Here is a 16,654-nt window from a genome sequence, read left to right on the forward strand (position 1 = left end):
GTCGCTGCTCTACAGTTCTATACTCTCTGCTGACTATTATTTCTCTGGTTCAGTTTGGAAAAATTTTTTCTTCGCATATCATTTCACGTTGTTGGTTTTATTTCATCATCCGTTGATTAGAGTTTTCCTAACACAGTCGTGTTTTAATTTGTTTTAAGAATATAATTTGGTTTCGTTATAGATAATTTAGTTTTTTGTGTTGCTACCTATTTTTATACTATCCCTACTTTTGAGTTTCTTTCCTATTTTTTGTTAGGCTTTTCTTATTTTTTTTACTTCAGGTTTTCCTTTCTTTAAGTTTCCCCTTCTCTGTATTCTTTTTAATTTTTTCAAGAGAACTACTTTGTTTATCATTTCGTATTTAATCTATTTTCCACGCTTCCTATTTTTTAACTGTCGAATCGGACTTTTATGTTGGAACACATTGAAGTAGATGGGGTGATGGTACCTCATCGTATTGTGCCTGTGGGTACTGATGGGGCTTGCTTCTTTTATTCCCTGTCATACCACATGTACGGCAACGTCTCCCATGCGCCTCAAATACGAGCAAATGTTGTAGAATACGTTTGTAACAACTGACAGAGGTTTCAAAATCTGGCATTGATGCGGTGTAGCAACATTTATAGAAGTGTTGCTGAATACCGTGCTGAAATGTCTCTCCATCACACATTTGCCACTCATTGTGAGGTCCAAGCCGCTGCCGAAATATACCCGTACCATCTGGTCGTATCTTATAATGGCGAGATAATTATTCAGCCTGATGAGTATGAGCAGGGAAAGCCCATACTTCGATTTAAATGTTCTGGACCCATGATGAGTGCCCACTTTGAATATCTTTGTCCTCGACATACTCCTGCTGCTTCAACAGCTGTTGATAACCAGGCCACATGCCGTCCGCTTGGTTCTGAAAACTCAAAGGTTATTGAACAAACTGCTCAGGACCAATCTGACGACGATATTCCACTGATGTATTTGTTACCTGCTGCTTCAACAGCTTCTGCTAACCAGGCCACATGCCCTGCGCTTGGTTCTGAAAACTCAAAGATTATTGAACAAACTGCTCAGGACCAATCTTACGACGATATTCCGCTGATGTATTTGTGACAATCTGCTAAACGCGATTTGATCGTGACTTCCACTGATCTAATTTATTCTTCGTCTTCTTAATGACAGCTGTTGATTCAGATACTAGGAAGAAAAGGAGGAAAAATCGACGTTCTAGAATTAATGATAGAATAAAAAGGCAAAAAAATAGGGAGTCTGTAAGATTGTACAACAAAAGATGTCCTGAAGTGAACAGAGAGGCCGTGAGAAAGTACAACAAAAAATCCTGATATTAACAGAAAGGCTGTGAAAAAATATAACACAAACAATCCTGAAATTAACAAAGAAGCTGTAAAAAAATATAATAAAAATAATCCTGAGATTAACAGAAAGGCTGTCAATAAATACACTAAAAATAATCCTGAAATTAACAGAGAGGCCGTAAAAAAATACACTAAACATAATCCTGAAATTAACAGAGAAGCTGTAAAAAATATAATAAAAATAATCCTGAGATTAACAGAGAAGCTGTAAAAAATACACTAAAAATAATCCTAATATTAAAAGATTAGCCGTCAAAAATTACAATAAAAATAATCCCGAAATTAACAGAGAGGCTAAGAAAAAGTACAATAAAAATAACCGTGAAATCTATAGGGAGGCTGTAAAAACCTATACTGAAAACAACCCTCATGTTCATAGAGGTTCGGTAGCAAGATATGCAAGCAAACACACTGAAGTAAACCAGGAAGCTGTTCGAAGGTATAATCAGAAGAGGCAGTTGATACCATGGAAATCAAAATCTTTATCTAGGTTTAAATATTATCGATGTGTTGACTATAGTAATGACAAGGTTGTTTCTCTTGGTCACTACATTGAATGCAAGTGGTGCCACGCAAAAAAAGTGGAAAGATGAGAGCCCTTGCTTATGCTGTTGCAATAACAAAGTTCATCTTTCGTCTATTCAACAGCCTTCCGAAACTCTCTATAGTCTTCTTACCAACAACCATCCTCAGTCTCAACATTTTTTATCAAATATCAGAAAGAATAACAGCTGTTTCTAAATGACGTCACTTGGAGCCAAAGAGGTGCACGAAGGAAATTGTATGCCAACTTTTAAGGTACGAGAGCAAGTTTACCATAGAATAGGAAGTCTGCTACCTCCCCTCCAACAAAACCCCTCATTTTTACAAATTTACTTTGTTGGGAACGACGAGAAAGAAACAGAAATTAGGTCCAACCTCTTTCATGTAGTTAAGATTGCGTTGGTTAGTCAACTTCAAAAATGTCTGCATGATAACAATCCTTATATACGAGATTTTAAAACAGCAATAGAAAATGTGCCGGAGGGTCAACAATTCAAAGTTGTTATTCGTGCAGATAGGAAACCTTCAGGTGAACATAAAGGTCGCTTCAACACGCCAGCAACAAGTGAGGTAGCTTTGGTTACTGTTGGCCAGGAGTTTGATAAGAGAGACATAATTCTTAACAGCAGAAACACACAATTGGTGCGGATAAGCGAAACGCATCGATCTTACGACGCTCTCCAATACCCTCTTGTGTTTTTTTCGTGGAGAAGGCGATTTACTCTATCAACATTCCACAACATGATCCGACATCTAACGTACCTCTCAAGAAAACTATATCAGCTTCAGATTTTTATGCTTACAAAATAATGGAAAAACAAGGTACTGAAAATTACTTATTGCTGTACCGTAGCCTTTTGAACCAGTATTTGGTAGATATATACGCTAAAATATAAACGGAAAGGCTGAGTTTTATAAGATTTAACCAGGGTAAGCTGAGAGCCGAAAACTATGTCCATGGCATCTTTATGCCATGTGTAAGGGGGATGGTAACGCATCAGATATAGGTCAGAGAGTCGTGTTGCCATCCAGTTTTACTGGTGGACCGCGCTATATACATGACAGAACGCAGGACGCCATGACATATGTTCGTCACTACGGTCGTCCTGATTTGTTAATCACATTTACGTGTAACCCAAAATGGACTGAGATTGGAGCTGCATTGAAGGACGGTCAAAAACTTCAAGATAGGCATGACATCATAGCCCGAGTGTTCAATTTAAAAGTAAAAAAAAAACTTATTAATCTTTTAACCAAAGTTTCCATTTTTGGCCAGAGTAGGTGTTAGATGTATACTGTAGAATGGCAGAATCGTGGTTTGCCGCATGTGTACATTTTATTGTGGCTGCAAGATAAGATCATGGCCGACCAAACTGACATTGTTATTAGTGCTGAGGTTCCCGATCCTGAAACGGACTCTGAACTATTTGCAATTGTTAAATTTACAATGATTCACGGCCCTTGTTGAACTTGAGTAGGAACTCGCCTTGCATGGTTAATGGCACATGCTCCAAAAGGTACCCGCGTCCCTTGTGCAAAGAAACACAAACTGCTGACGATGGCTACCCCCAGTACCGCCGAAGGTCCCCTGCTGATGGTGGTTTTACAATCAACATAAAGGGGGTAGACCTAGACAGTCGGTGGGTTGTGCCGTATAATCCTGTTCTGACACGTACCTTTCTAGCACATATTAACGTGGAGCTGTGTAATTCTGTCAAGTCTATAAAGTACATTTGCAAATATGTAAACAAGGACAGTGATCAAGCCGCTTTTATTTTGGAAAATGAGAGAGATGAAGTGTCCAATTATGAAGCAGGCCTGTACATCAGTAGTTCTGAAGCGGCATGGCGTATATTTTGCTTCACAATCCATGAGCGATATCCTCCCGTAATACATTTAGCTGTACACCTTGAAAATGGTCAGAGAATTTATTTTAATAACGAAAACGCTCAAGAAAAAATACAAAATCCACCAAAAACCACTCTTCTGGGATATTTTGAATTTTACAAATCCAACAATTTTGCCAGAACCTTAACCTGCAATAAATTATCTGCTTACTAAACCTGGAAAAATAACAAGTTTAGTCGTCGAAAACAAGTCAAAGCCGTTCCAGGACATCTAGGAGTGAAAAAAGATCATGTCCTTGGTCGGGTTTACACTGTACACACTAACAATGTAGAATGCTACTATCTTCGCGTTCTTCTTCATGAAGTTAAAGGTCCTGCGAGCTTCGGTGTTCTTAAGAGGGTATCTGGCATTGTTCATTCTACTTACAAGTCTGCGTGCAGAGCGTTAGGTTTACTTGAAGATGACTATCATTGGGACATCACTTTGGAAGAAGCTGCTGTGTCAGAGTCACCTAAACAAATAAGAGAACTTTTCGCAGTAATTTTGGTGTTGTGCCAAGTATCGAACCCCTTGGTGCTCTGGGAGAAACACAAAGACAGTATGTCAGAGGATTTCAAGAGACGATTAGAACGTGAACGTACAGGTGTACAACTTGAATCAGACAACGTCTTTTACAACAAATGCCTATTCTCACTAGAACACTTGGTGACCCCAATTTCTCAACAAACACTTGAGCAGTTCGGTCTTCCTTCTCCAAGTCCACTTTCCGACAGTTCTACATTAAACCGTGAGCACTTAAAAGAACTGAGTTACAACAGTGTGCATTTATCTGAGTTTGTCACCGAAAACATTCCAAAACTTAGCAAAGATCAGAAAACAGTATATGATGAAGTAATGGTTAGCGTTGAGACGGAAGCTGGAAGACTGTTCTTTCTTGAAGCACCAGGTGGTACAGGAAAAACATTTTTAATCAATTTAATTCTGGCCACTGTTAGGAAAGATAAGAACATCGCTATTGCCGTCGCTTCGTCAGGTATAGCTGCGACGTTGTTGGAAGGAGGGAAGACGGCTCACTCTGCCTTCAAACTGCCTTTATACTTAAACCACTCTGAAACCTCACTATGTAATATATCGAAACAAAGCGACATAGCGGAGGTTCTCAAGATGTGTAAACTGATTATTTGGGACGAGTGCACAATGGCCCACAAGAGAGCAATTGAAGCTTTAGATAGGACTCTTCAGGACATCAGAAGTAACAGAAAACTTATGGGTGAAGTCACGCTTTTAATGGCTGGAGACTTCGGACAGTCTTTGCCTGTTGTACCAAGAAGAACTCGAGCTGATGAAGTAAAAGCCTGTGTGAAGAGATCATTTCTTTGGCCTAAAGTCCAAGTTTGTTCCTTGAAAATCAATATGAGGGTTCATCTTAAAGGCAGTTTAAAGGCAGGCGAGTTTTCAAGTTTACTTTTAGAGATAGGTAATGGAAATTTGCCTGAAGAAAATAGCGAAGTAAATATTCCAAAGGATTTGTGTGAAGTAGTATGTGATTTGCAAATATTGATTGAAAAAACTTATGCAGATTTAAAAAATGTCGAATTAAAAGACTTGTCTTGGTTTAAAGAAAGAGCTATCCTTACACCTAAAAATGACACTGCTGAAAGTATTAATAACCTATTATTGGAAAAACTGCCATCTGAGATTGTCCTTTACCAGTCGGTGGACTCTGTGGTGGAAATAGAAGATGCGGTATACTACCCAGTAGAGTTCTTGCACACGCTTAATCCTCCAGGCATTCCACCACATCATCTTTACCTCAAAATTGGAGCTCCAATAATGTTGCTTAGGAACCTAGTTCCACCTAAGCTTTGCAACGGAACTAGGCTACAAATCAAAGCGTGGCGCAGACACGTCATACAAGCCGTAATATACACTGGATGTGGCCAGGGGGAAGAGGTTTTTATCCCACGCATTCCCTTAATTCCATCGGGATTACCATTTTTCAGTCTAAAAGACTACAGTTCCCTGTCAAACTCTGCTTTGCTATGACGAAAAATAAATCGCAAGGGCAGTCCTTAAAAATGGCCGGTGTTGATCTACTGGAAGACTGCTTCTCTCATGGCCAGTTATATGTCACTTGCTCACGAGTTAGCTCTGCTGATAGTTTAAATATCTTTCAGCCTCGTGGAAAAACAAAGAATGTTGTCTTTAAAGAAGTATTGTAAGTTCCATAAAGCAATCCAGCTTATGATTTAATAACTGTTGTGATATAATCCAGTGACTGTTAAAGTATTGAGTTAGGTAAAATCAGTACGTGAAAATTTAAAAAGGAGGATTTGAAAACATTGAAGCAAGAGTAATGAGAAAAACGGCGAGTTAATAATATGAAAACTCATTAAATTTATTTGCATTTATAGAACTTCTGAAATCCTGCAGTGAGATTCATCAATAGTTTTTCCCGTAGCGAAGCAAGGGTATTCTGCTAGTCCCTTATATGTGCTTAGTAATACCTCTTACAATTTTAAATATTCTTTCATACTCTCAGTAGTTAAGAAAATTTCAGAGCTTTAATTTTTTTAATTGATAACTTTAAGTCGACCTGCCATACGAGATTGTATTAACTATTATTGTAAGAAGGTTTGTATTTGTTAGAATATGTCTTAATAATTTGATTTTCTAGTTCTTTAAAATAGTTAATCTTAATAGAAACCTATCCAATCAACGTATCTTTATCCCAACTACTAAGCATTAAAAAGTACTGTGTACACTTTAAAGTATAATATACTTTATATTATAATAATATATATTATATATCTATTATATATATATATATACATTATATAATATTATATATAATATCGGCATTGATTGCTTAGCTTTAACAGCTCTTGAGATCGTTAGTTAGTAGCTAGAAAAGGCGAACAGTTGTGTAGTGACAATCCCTAGTATTTAACAATATACATATACTACTACACCCCTGGGGGCGTTTTCAGGTAATGTAAATGTACAGTACTGGTATTAAACCCCGGGGGTGTACTTCCAATATTATACAAGTATACGGCTTTAATACAACCAGCTGGGTGTTATTCCAAGTCCTGGTTTTGTCAGGTGACTGGAACTAAAACTCCTGGAGGATATGGTTCCACTAGTATATAGGTATACGGACTAAATAACCACGGAGTTGTAGTACCGGAAACTTTCTGGGGGTAGATTTTCAGAGTTGTACATACACACGACCTGAATAACGCCCCCTAGAGACATAGTGCCAATTATTTGAAATGCCGAGGCCTTTGCGCTATTCTGCTTGTAGATAAGAAGGTTACAAGACCAGTCCTTGGACGTGACCAGGGTTGGCGTTACATCCACCTAAAGGTCACATTACAGCCTTCACGGCATAGCTCCAGGTAGGTTACAATCCTATAAGTAATTATTTCACAGTAATTGTAGTGTTAAATCAGCTTTACTTATATGAGGATTACGTCATAATTATACATGTTTTTGAGGGAGAGGCAGGAAAATGCTTTTACGCACACAGGTGGCCAGCCTGTAGTGTGGAATTCCTACTTACGTATAATAATAACAAAAAACCTCCTCTACTCTTAGGATTCTAGCCTGGAAATTGCTTACCGCTTTAAAATTCGGGCTAGGCCTTATTTTGGCTGACACTTATCTAACCGTTCGTTTTTTGGATGTGTCCCGCGTTCCGGTCCAGATCAGTCTTTTTGGCGCGTTTGTATACCCTGTGCAAAGCTGGACCAGCATCACCAGTAGTCCTCGCCCTCCAACATCCGGTCACAGACCGTGTTCACCGGAATCATAACGAAAGTTTGAGTCACTTCAAGGCGGCGCCTTTCCCAACGTGGGCAGCGGAAGAACGTGTGTTCCGCGTCATCGTGGACGCCTGAGCAATAAATGCAATCCGGCGAAACGGCCTTGCCCATCCGGTGTAGGTACAACCAGAAGTAGCCGTGACCTGTCAAAAACATTGTGAGGTAGTAATCTACCACGCTATGCCGCCTTTTTACCCACGGTTTGACTTGTTTGATAAGTCTGGTAGTCCAACGTCCACGGGTGTCTTGTTGCCAGCAGGTCAGTAATGGCAAATATTATACCAGCAACGACATAATTATAGTGGTAAGAAAACTGTGAATACGTAATTATTTTTTAACAATAATGTTGGTGTTACATAAGTTGTAGTTATGAGGGTTAGATTATAACGATAGATTTAAATGCGCTTTGGTTACGTGAGAGTTATATAATAATTCTATAAGAACTGTAGTTACAAATGTTAATAGTAATAGTGATTCATGTGCTATTTTACTGAGTATTTTTAATCATTGGATCGGAACTAAATTATACCAGGAGGTATAACGAAAGGAGAATAAGTGTTCCAGGATGTATTACTTGGTGAATAAATAATATTCGAAATATATCTAATAGGGAGTAGCGCTATAGGTTTAATATTCAGTAAAAGACTTAACAGGTTTTGAAATAGTTCAGGAAAAAATGAATATTGGTGAGGTAACTCATGAAACTATCGTCTGATTACAGACAGTTTCTCAATAGTGGACACATCACCTGATCTTGTCTGTTGTCTGATGACCAGGAACATCGCTAGACGCCTTGATATTCAGTCATACTGTTCGAGCCGTTCTGGAGATATGGTCCAGTAACAGTACTCAAAAAGTCTTGAATTTCGTTTCCTCTCGGGCTGATCAATCTCAATTTCAATATTTTTAATTTTATTGTGCTCTTTTCGAACGATACATTATGGCCTCCGAACCGGATTTTCTCTGTATCTCTTTGTGAACTTAACATTTGTTCCTCCGAGTCAGGATCTGTAGATTCTTAATTTTATTTGTGCCTCTCTGTCTCATACTTAATATTGTGGTTCTCAGAGCAGGATATCTAGTGTTTTATTATTTATTTATATATTTCTCCATTAAACACTTGGTTTACTAAGAAATAATATTTCCGGTTTTCTTTCAGGACAGATATCGTGATGCACATAGGAAGGAGTTGTTGGAAAGTATTTAAGGCATGTATAATCATGCTATGCTATATCAAGGAATCTAGCAATGTTGCTGGAATACAATATATAGTTTTTACATTGTAACACAGTTATTAAAAAATAAACGTCAAAATTTTCTATTTACCGTTAAGTACTTTGCACATTATAATGATATAGTATTATTTATTGTTTTTTTGCATGACGTAAAATTATTGGTTAATGGGGTGAGAATCATAACCACACTATCAAGTTTATTGTGAAATCAATAGTGCATTTCGAAGAAGAAATTGTATAACAGAATAAAAAATAACTATATTGAAACATTAACCTAGAAAGGTAATAATTTAATAATTACAAATTAAAACTATTACATTATAGTAATATTTTTGTCTAATTTGTGAATGTGTATATATATACATACAGCAATCTCAAACTTTCAAGTACAATTCCTAATATGTAAGGTGATAATGAAAATTTAAAAAGTAATATACATAAGTATATCCCAAAGTTGTTTATTCTGTCATTAACACTTTAATCCAATTTGTTTACCATAACTCTATACTAATATTAAAACACTATATGTGTATTACTGATAGATAGCGTTTTTGAATTAAAAATGTAAGATTCAAATATTTACATTAGTGCATGCTAGATGATCACATGACGTATAATCAAACGCTAGTAATAATGTATACCGTAGTCTAATTATAAGTTAGACCATTTGTGGACACAGCATCGCCCTTTGCTAATATGTGTGAGTTCATGATTAGCTTTGCACACTAAATTAGTCACTGAAGGAACTCATTTGCATTTCAAATTGTTTTAATTAGTTACAAGAGTAAAAATGTCCTATGGATAAAATAATGCCGAGCAGATTTATTATTTGGCATTGATGTGAAATAGTCAGGCATTTAGATTATAATGCGTTTCTGACGTTAGCAAGGACAAACTAATAAACAAAAACCAAGGATAATTATTATTTACAAACAATCCAAACTAAGCTTTGCTTCATAAACTAAGATATAAACGAAAATCGAGATTGTAAAATGTTTGAAATAGGATTCTATAATAAATGGGATGTATTTATTTTATGACCAACTTAAGAGATTATTAACATTTTATAGAAGTACAATACATGCATATTTTCAATCCATAGAATCGTGTTTAAAATTTTAAATTTTACGGCTGTTTTTTAAGTAAACTTTAATAGTGCTGCTCATACAAAATTTTAGCTTAATTAAAATTGAAGGTCAAGTCATTTTGTCGAAATAACGTGCAGAGAGACAGACAGACACAAGTGCTCAGCCAATAAGATCGTGTATTAACGTTGATACCTTACGTTGATAAACTTATTTTAGTGTTTAAAACTGTTTATCTTCTGATATTGCAGTAAAAGGTTACAAGCGTGACCGATATATCACAATAACTGTCGCCGAGCGCTTGATGGATCCCCTGCTGCAGGTGTTCTACTGCGGACGCTATCACAGACAATTGGTTCCATCCTCTGTTATACTCACCACTAAATGTTGAAATTTGTCGCAGCACTTCTGTATGAGATCAAGGGAGGTTTGGGTTGAAACAGATTGCAATTGAAAAATATTAAAAAATACATACATTTTTAAGTAGAATACATGGCCTTCTTTAAGTCGTGTCTTTATATGTATATATGTCTGTCAGTGTGTGCAATAACTTTGAGTAGAATGTCCTAGAGATTTGTAAAAAGATATATGGGTTCCTCTATTCTCCAAGAAGAACGCTATTTGTTTGAAGTTGATGAATAATTACAGAATGTATGCTGCAATTTTGTATGGAAACGCCCTAAAGACTTGAATATTTGTGCTTAAGTTCCTCTAAACTCAGAAAGAACATTCTTTGTGTGTTTGAGATCAAAATTCAAAGGGAAATCCGTAGGTCTCTCTGACCGTCTGTGTGATATCTCTTTCGTTACCTTCTATTGAGTCCCTCCTCACTGCATTGTAGCGGCTTATTAGAAATATCTTTTTGATAAAAGAGTTTTCCTGTTTCGTTTTTTCTTCGAACACTGTAATTTGATGTAAAAATCAATTATACTTTTAAGGTCCAAGGTATCACATTTACTGTCAAAACATTTATAGAACGCATATAATTTCTTTAAAGAACTAAAGAATAATTCATTTCATACATATATTACTTTCAATAAAACATTTAGCCTTTTCATAACCTTGTGGTTCAATAAATGAAATAAATTGAAGGGCTCACGGTATTGAAATAGACATATTTCCTTAATCAAATATACAAATAATATTGTTTTAGAATATATTTTATCATATTATTAAGGTAATAGGTACTGCTGAGAATAATCATACGAAAAGGTATTAAATGTGTTTTATCTTAAATGATAATTAATTTTTAGATTATTTTGTCATGCATATATACGGAAGAATTTAAAATATCTTGCCTGCAGAACCACAACGATGCAGATGGTCAGAAAATTTAACGAGACTTAACCATACTTTACGTGGTATCTATTTTTATATGTTAGCTTGAAAATTATTATTTAATGAATACCGAACAAATACATAAACGGTGACCTTTTCATTCGTAAGAGTTTCAAATCAATTGATGGGGATCTAGTAAGTTTGAGCTATGCAGGCGGAAGTTAAGTGACTGAAATCTTTGAAATATGCGAAGTGTAAGTACTGAGCTGTTTGTCCAGAAGGGTGCAGCACGTATATGGTATGGATACATATGCTACAAATATGTATGAGCAATAGGCTATTTATCCTTATATTATAAGGGTTGTATTGTTAAGATATAGACAGGGAATCTTTGTAGAACATTTAGTTTGTTCTTTTCTACTGTTCATTTTCATATTGTAAGATATCATTCGGGGATTTGAAGTGAGTTAGTATTATATAAAATATATAGAACGTCTTACTGAGACCATTATATAATATTGTAAAGTGAGTAATTTAAATCTAAATTATTTTAGTAGATGATCAGTTATAAGTGCAATAAATTAAATTAATTCTTTGGTTGTGCTTGCTCTTTAAGTGACTTTAGTTGTAATATGATACTTCATAATTTTTATAAAGTCGGGATAAAAATGTAATTAATTTTATGTGTTGCCATCAGCATTATAAATCAAACTGAAGACGAATAATTGGCTTTCAAATTTAATTTGTATTGCACATGACGATACCATAACTTTGTACAATAACGCACTACCAGGCGTAATTGTGTGAAGTTATATTGTACGCAGAAAAATACTTATAAAGCGAGGTCATAATTGATCAATAACTCTATATGCGCTTAGAATAAGAAGAGCACATTCATTATCACTGGCACTCTTTTTGGTTACAATAATAACGGCACATTTATTACTATTCATATTGCTTATGGTTAAAAAAATTAGACCTAATCTATTATAGTAACAATTTCACTATTATTGCGTACCTAATTGTTTTTAAACCTTAATTTAAATGTTAATTTTAAAATAAACAACACATATAGAATAAGTAAAAGTGACTTTCTTTATCTTCAGCCGATTTTATTGGGATCTTTAAACGTTATCCCTCAAAAATATTAATTTAAATTGATATTGTAAACTAACAAATTTTGTATTCCCTTAATAAAATTCGTTTGTCCTAGTAAAACTTGACTTAATCACATCAGAATATGTAACCATGTTTTATTGTCTGTTCGAGGTAACTTATTTTATATTTATTGGTAATTGTAATAATAGTATACATTTTGGGGGTATCATTAAGTAAATATACTATGCACCTGTAAAGATTAGTTCAACAAACCAAAAATATATTCGGATACTGAAGTAATGAGAGTCAACAAGTTCATTTGAATTGCTAAATTGCCAGTAAAATGGCTGGGGTTGCCAGACACTTAGCATTTATCCATAAAGGGTTGGTTGAGACAACCTTTCATTGCCTTAAGTCTCTTTTGTAAATATTCAATGAATCGTGTCATCATGAATGTCTTACTCTATAGCATGTTAAGGTAGATTTATGCAAATATATCCCGATAAAAATATTTTGTTCAAACTAAATACAATTCCTATGAGTTTAAAATAATAACATAAACCTTTTATACATAGCAAGTAAATAATTTTTAGTATAATTTAATTAACTTTTATAACAGGTTTCAATCATCCTATAATAATGATAGTGGGAATATTTTTAATGTGTTAATAGATTTTTTGTTATTGTAGTATAATTATAATGGAGGCGAAATTTAGTGAAGAACGGTTTTTGGATAGTTCTATATTTTCGGGTTGCGAGTTTTTATGTTTGATACAGTTTTGTGGACCGATGTACACGAATTTGACATGTATATTGCTAGATATCGGTTTATAAAATACCAATAATACCAATAATCGTAGTGTGCTGCAAATAGTTATGAAGTGGAATCATCTTTCTCTTACAATATTACCAGTCACAAATTTAAACTATTACTTTATTTTAGACACTAAAATAAATTAATTTTTAGACTGTTTCATGAATTTATAGTGAAAAAAAACCCCTGAAGAAACAAACAAAGAGGAATCGGACAATAATATGATTCAACTAACCATCTACTTATAGACTAAAACATAAAAAACAATCGAGGGCTTTGAGCTCGTAACCATTGCGAATACAATCAAAATTCAATTCACCATACGTATTGTGCAATTTAGAGGCAAAAAACCATCAAAGATGCATTGTGATATTTTTGAACTAAAGAGTAAATGGATACTAATTAGGTACATACAAATCTATGTAATTCCTAAACTATATTAATACAAAGGATGATATAGCAAAGAGGGATTGGAAAGCAAGGGCACTCCGTGTACAGTTTCAATTTAGTCACACAAGTACCACATTGGATTAACCAACAATACACTCTAATCTGAAACGTTAGTACTAATAAACCGGTATAAAGAGTATGCAACTTTTCCTGAAAAAAAAAAAACTAAACCCTATCTACACATTTCCAGGTAGCTATTGAAATGTTTCAATCATAAAAAGGTTTCGGTTCGCTATGTTAAAGTTAAAATAGGTAAAATTTTTTATGTACTTATAAAAAACGTAACAGTAGGGAGAGATGGGATCTTAAGACACCGTGTATATTTATATTTATGTAATATTTATAGTAATTATTTTACATAAATAAATACATTTGCTCAAACACGACTAGAACCAAATTCTCGTTTAATGGGAATAAAGATAAAATAATCTTCATAAAGCATGTAATTTTTAAATAATTGCATAAAAGGATTTCAATTTGCATTATAAAAGAAAGCTTTATACAGACTCACGTATATTCAAAGCCTTGGCAGCAAATGGCTATGGACAGACCAGTAACTAAGTCTGTGGTACGTTTGTTGTGGTAAGGATGATGGGCAGGAGATGTCCAGGATTGAGGTCCTTCCCCTTACAAAAGATAAGTTTAGTGTTATGAATAAGTTGTTATGTGTTCTTTTTATAATGTATTAAAATTTTATTTAGAAAATAAATATAAAACGGAATAAATAAATACATAGAGTAAGTAGCTTGTTTAATAGCAATAGTATCTATCTTTATTGCCGCCAGGATCATATTTCGTTCAGACACCTAGGTTTCTATCTGTGAAATAAGATTTTAAATATTTATTTTTGTCCAACACCTAAGGAGCTATTCAATATACAGAATTTAGTATATAACCGTCCTAATAGCTTTCAAACATTTACAGATAAGAATACACTACTTGAGTTTGTCAATCGAGATAAACTTAATAGCAATAAATCCAGATATTTAAGCGGCTTTCTGGTTTTCACCAAGTTTCTCAGAAGAAGTTTCGAAAATATTAAATGCAAGTATGTTAACGCTTCTAAAATTACAGGTTATCGAGGCTTAAAATATATATGCTAGCATAGTTCCAATTTATGTATTGAGCTACCCTAGACGGTAATAGTAACAATAAATTAGTGCATTTATAAAAAGTTCTAAAGTTATTTTAATTTTAGTATGAAATAAACTATGGTTATTAATATTAATGCAGAAAATAGAATAACAGATTTCAGAAATTAAGGTAGTTTCAGTAAAATATTCGAATCATTTCTCAGAAAGTGTATTTGTAGTTTTATTATTACATTTCTATACAACTGACATAAATATAAAAAGTATTATTGTAAAAGTACACAGTTTATTTTGGTTATTATTAGAATATTAGTAAAATTAGTATATATATATTTAATTAATCCAAAAAGAATAATAATTATGGTATATAAAAGCCTTTAATGTAACACTACAATATAGTGATAAAAAATTTTGATAGTGTACAAGTGTAAAAATAAATACTAACATTTTACAGGATAAGGGTGCTTTATATTATAAAAATTACTACAGGAAAAATAAGAAAGTGTATGTCTACTGATAATATCAAAACTATAGCTGCAGCAACACAGTTTTACATCCTGTACAAATAGGACTGTCCGCTTTTAACTATGAAATGCTACAAAATTTCATTTGAAAAAATCTGTTAATAAATATCTGACAAACATTTACAACTATGGCGTTAAGTAATAAGTTTATTCGTGAAAACGTAAAATTTTATAATTTAGTATAAATATAAAATCAAACTAATATTAAATGAAGTTTTTAGTATCGCATTTAAATGCGATAGCTAATGTCTAATAAATAGAGGATAGTGTTATTGTGTTTAAATATTGTGATACAATTCGTGCTATTGTAGAATTGGATAAAAATGAAATTTCAAGTATCCAGAAACCAATACTAAAAAAAGTTCGTTGTAATAATTTTGAATGCGATGGCCAATAACAGATAAATAGTGTTATTCTGGTTGAATATTGTGATACAGAAACACTTGCGATATTGTTAGAAAACTCAATTATTGCTTATGTTACGCAAAATAGCTCAGCATTAAACTTAAGTTAATCCTGTTCTAAAGAAAGCTACAACCATTTAATGGTTTAATCTCCGTAGTTGCTGCCCTCGCCCTCTATTATTGGTTTGAGACATCGATGAATATGCATGTGTTCATCACATCGTGTTTTACAATTTAGATCCCACTAACCCTTTACTTAAAACATTTTGAATATAAAGGCAATAAATATATCGTCTTTAAACAAATTTTACAAGTTAAATCTATACGGGTAACTTCAAGTTCATTAAGACTAGTTCTTATTACTTCAGTATAATAAGTGCTGGTGAAGAACAGGCTACAACTTATTTTTAAATTACTGGGCGATTCCCACGTAAAAAAAAAACAGTACTGTAAGTAATGCAATATCTTTCAAGAGTTTTCACATCAGTATTATATACACACAATGACACACAACTATTGATTTTTAATGTGGTTAAGAATATTAATTTACCAACTTAATTAATTTTAAATATTGATATCAATACATATCACGTGGTTATTAAATGACAATGTAATTGATGAACTCGTATGTGAAGATTTATGAATATTTTTCATCCTAATAGATGCTAAAAATAAAAGTCTATGGAGAACCGTCACGTGATCTCAGGTAACTCTAGCTGCGGGCTAAAGTACCATTTGGCTCAGGTCCACAACGATAAGCTCTGGCCAACATGTCACCGCCCTCTCGTTATTTATCTGCCCTTGGTGGTATCCTTGCAGTCCTTTTTCCGCCTGTTAGATCTTTCAGTCCAGTTTAAATTACAAGGACTTATAAATAATGTGGATTTTAATTATGTAATTCTTGTTTATTAAACTGTCATGTTTACAACATAAGAGAAGGTTCACGTACTTTAATCTTCGTTGTAAGAATCATAAGCGTTTACTGTCAACCAATGCACTGCTTAGCATTCAAATTTGATGATCGTTGGAAAGGTTTTGAAAAATAAGTCCGTATATTTCTCTGACTGTCCGAACGATATAGATATATCGT

The 16,654-nt window shown here is 33.9% G+C and overlaps 1 protein-coding gene across 1 annotated transcript; it reads left to right on the plus strand.

Moving 5' to 3' along the window:
* Window positions 1-3,401: 3,401 nt before the first annotated feature.
* Window positions 3,402-5,804, plus strand: LOC124366690. The gene is made up of 2 exons (XM_046823288.1): window positions 3,402-3,828; window positions 4,123-5,804. Exons 1-2 carry the CDS (start codon window positions 3,402-3,404, stop codon window positions 5,802-5,804), a joined length of 2,109 nt encoding a protein of 702 aa, XP_046679244.1.
* Window positions 5,805-16,654: the final 10,850 nt, after the last annotated feature.

This window comes from Homalodisca vitripennis, chromosome 7, assembly GCF_021130785.1.
Source record: "Homalodisca vitripennis isolate AUS2020 chromosome 7, UT_GWSS_2.1, whole genome shotgun sequence".
Lineage (NCBI taxonomy): Eukaryota > Metazoa > Arthropoda > Insecta > Hemiptera > Cicadellidae > Homalodisca > Homalodisca vitripennis.

What these genes read in the sequence shown, in the direction of transcription:
- LOC124366690 (XM_046823288.1), top strand. Translation starts at nt 3,402, where the DNA reads ATGGTTAATGGCACATGCTCCAAAAGGTACCCGCGTCCCTTGTGCAAA. An exon ending in AGCTGTACACCTTGAAAATG is followed by an intron (nt 3,829 to 4,122) that starts GTCAGAGAATTT and finishes TTCTTCATGAAG; the next exon opens with TTAAAGGTCCTGCGAGCTTC.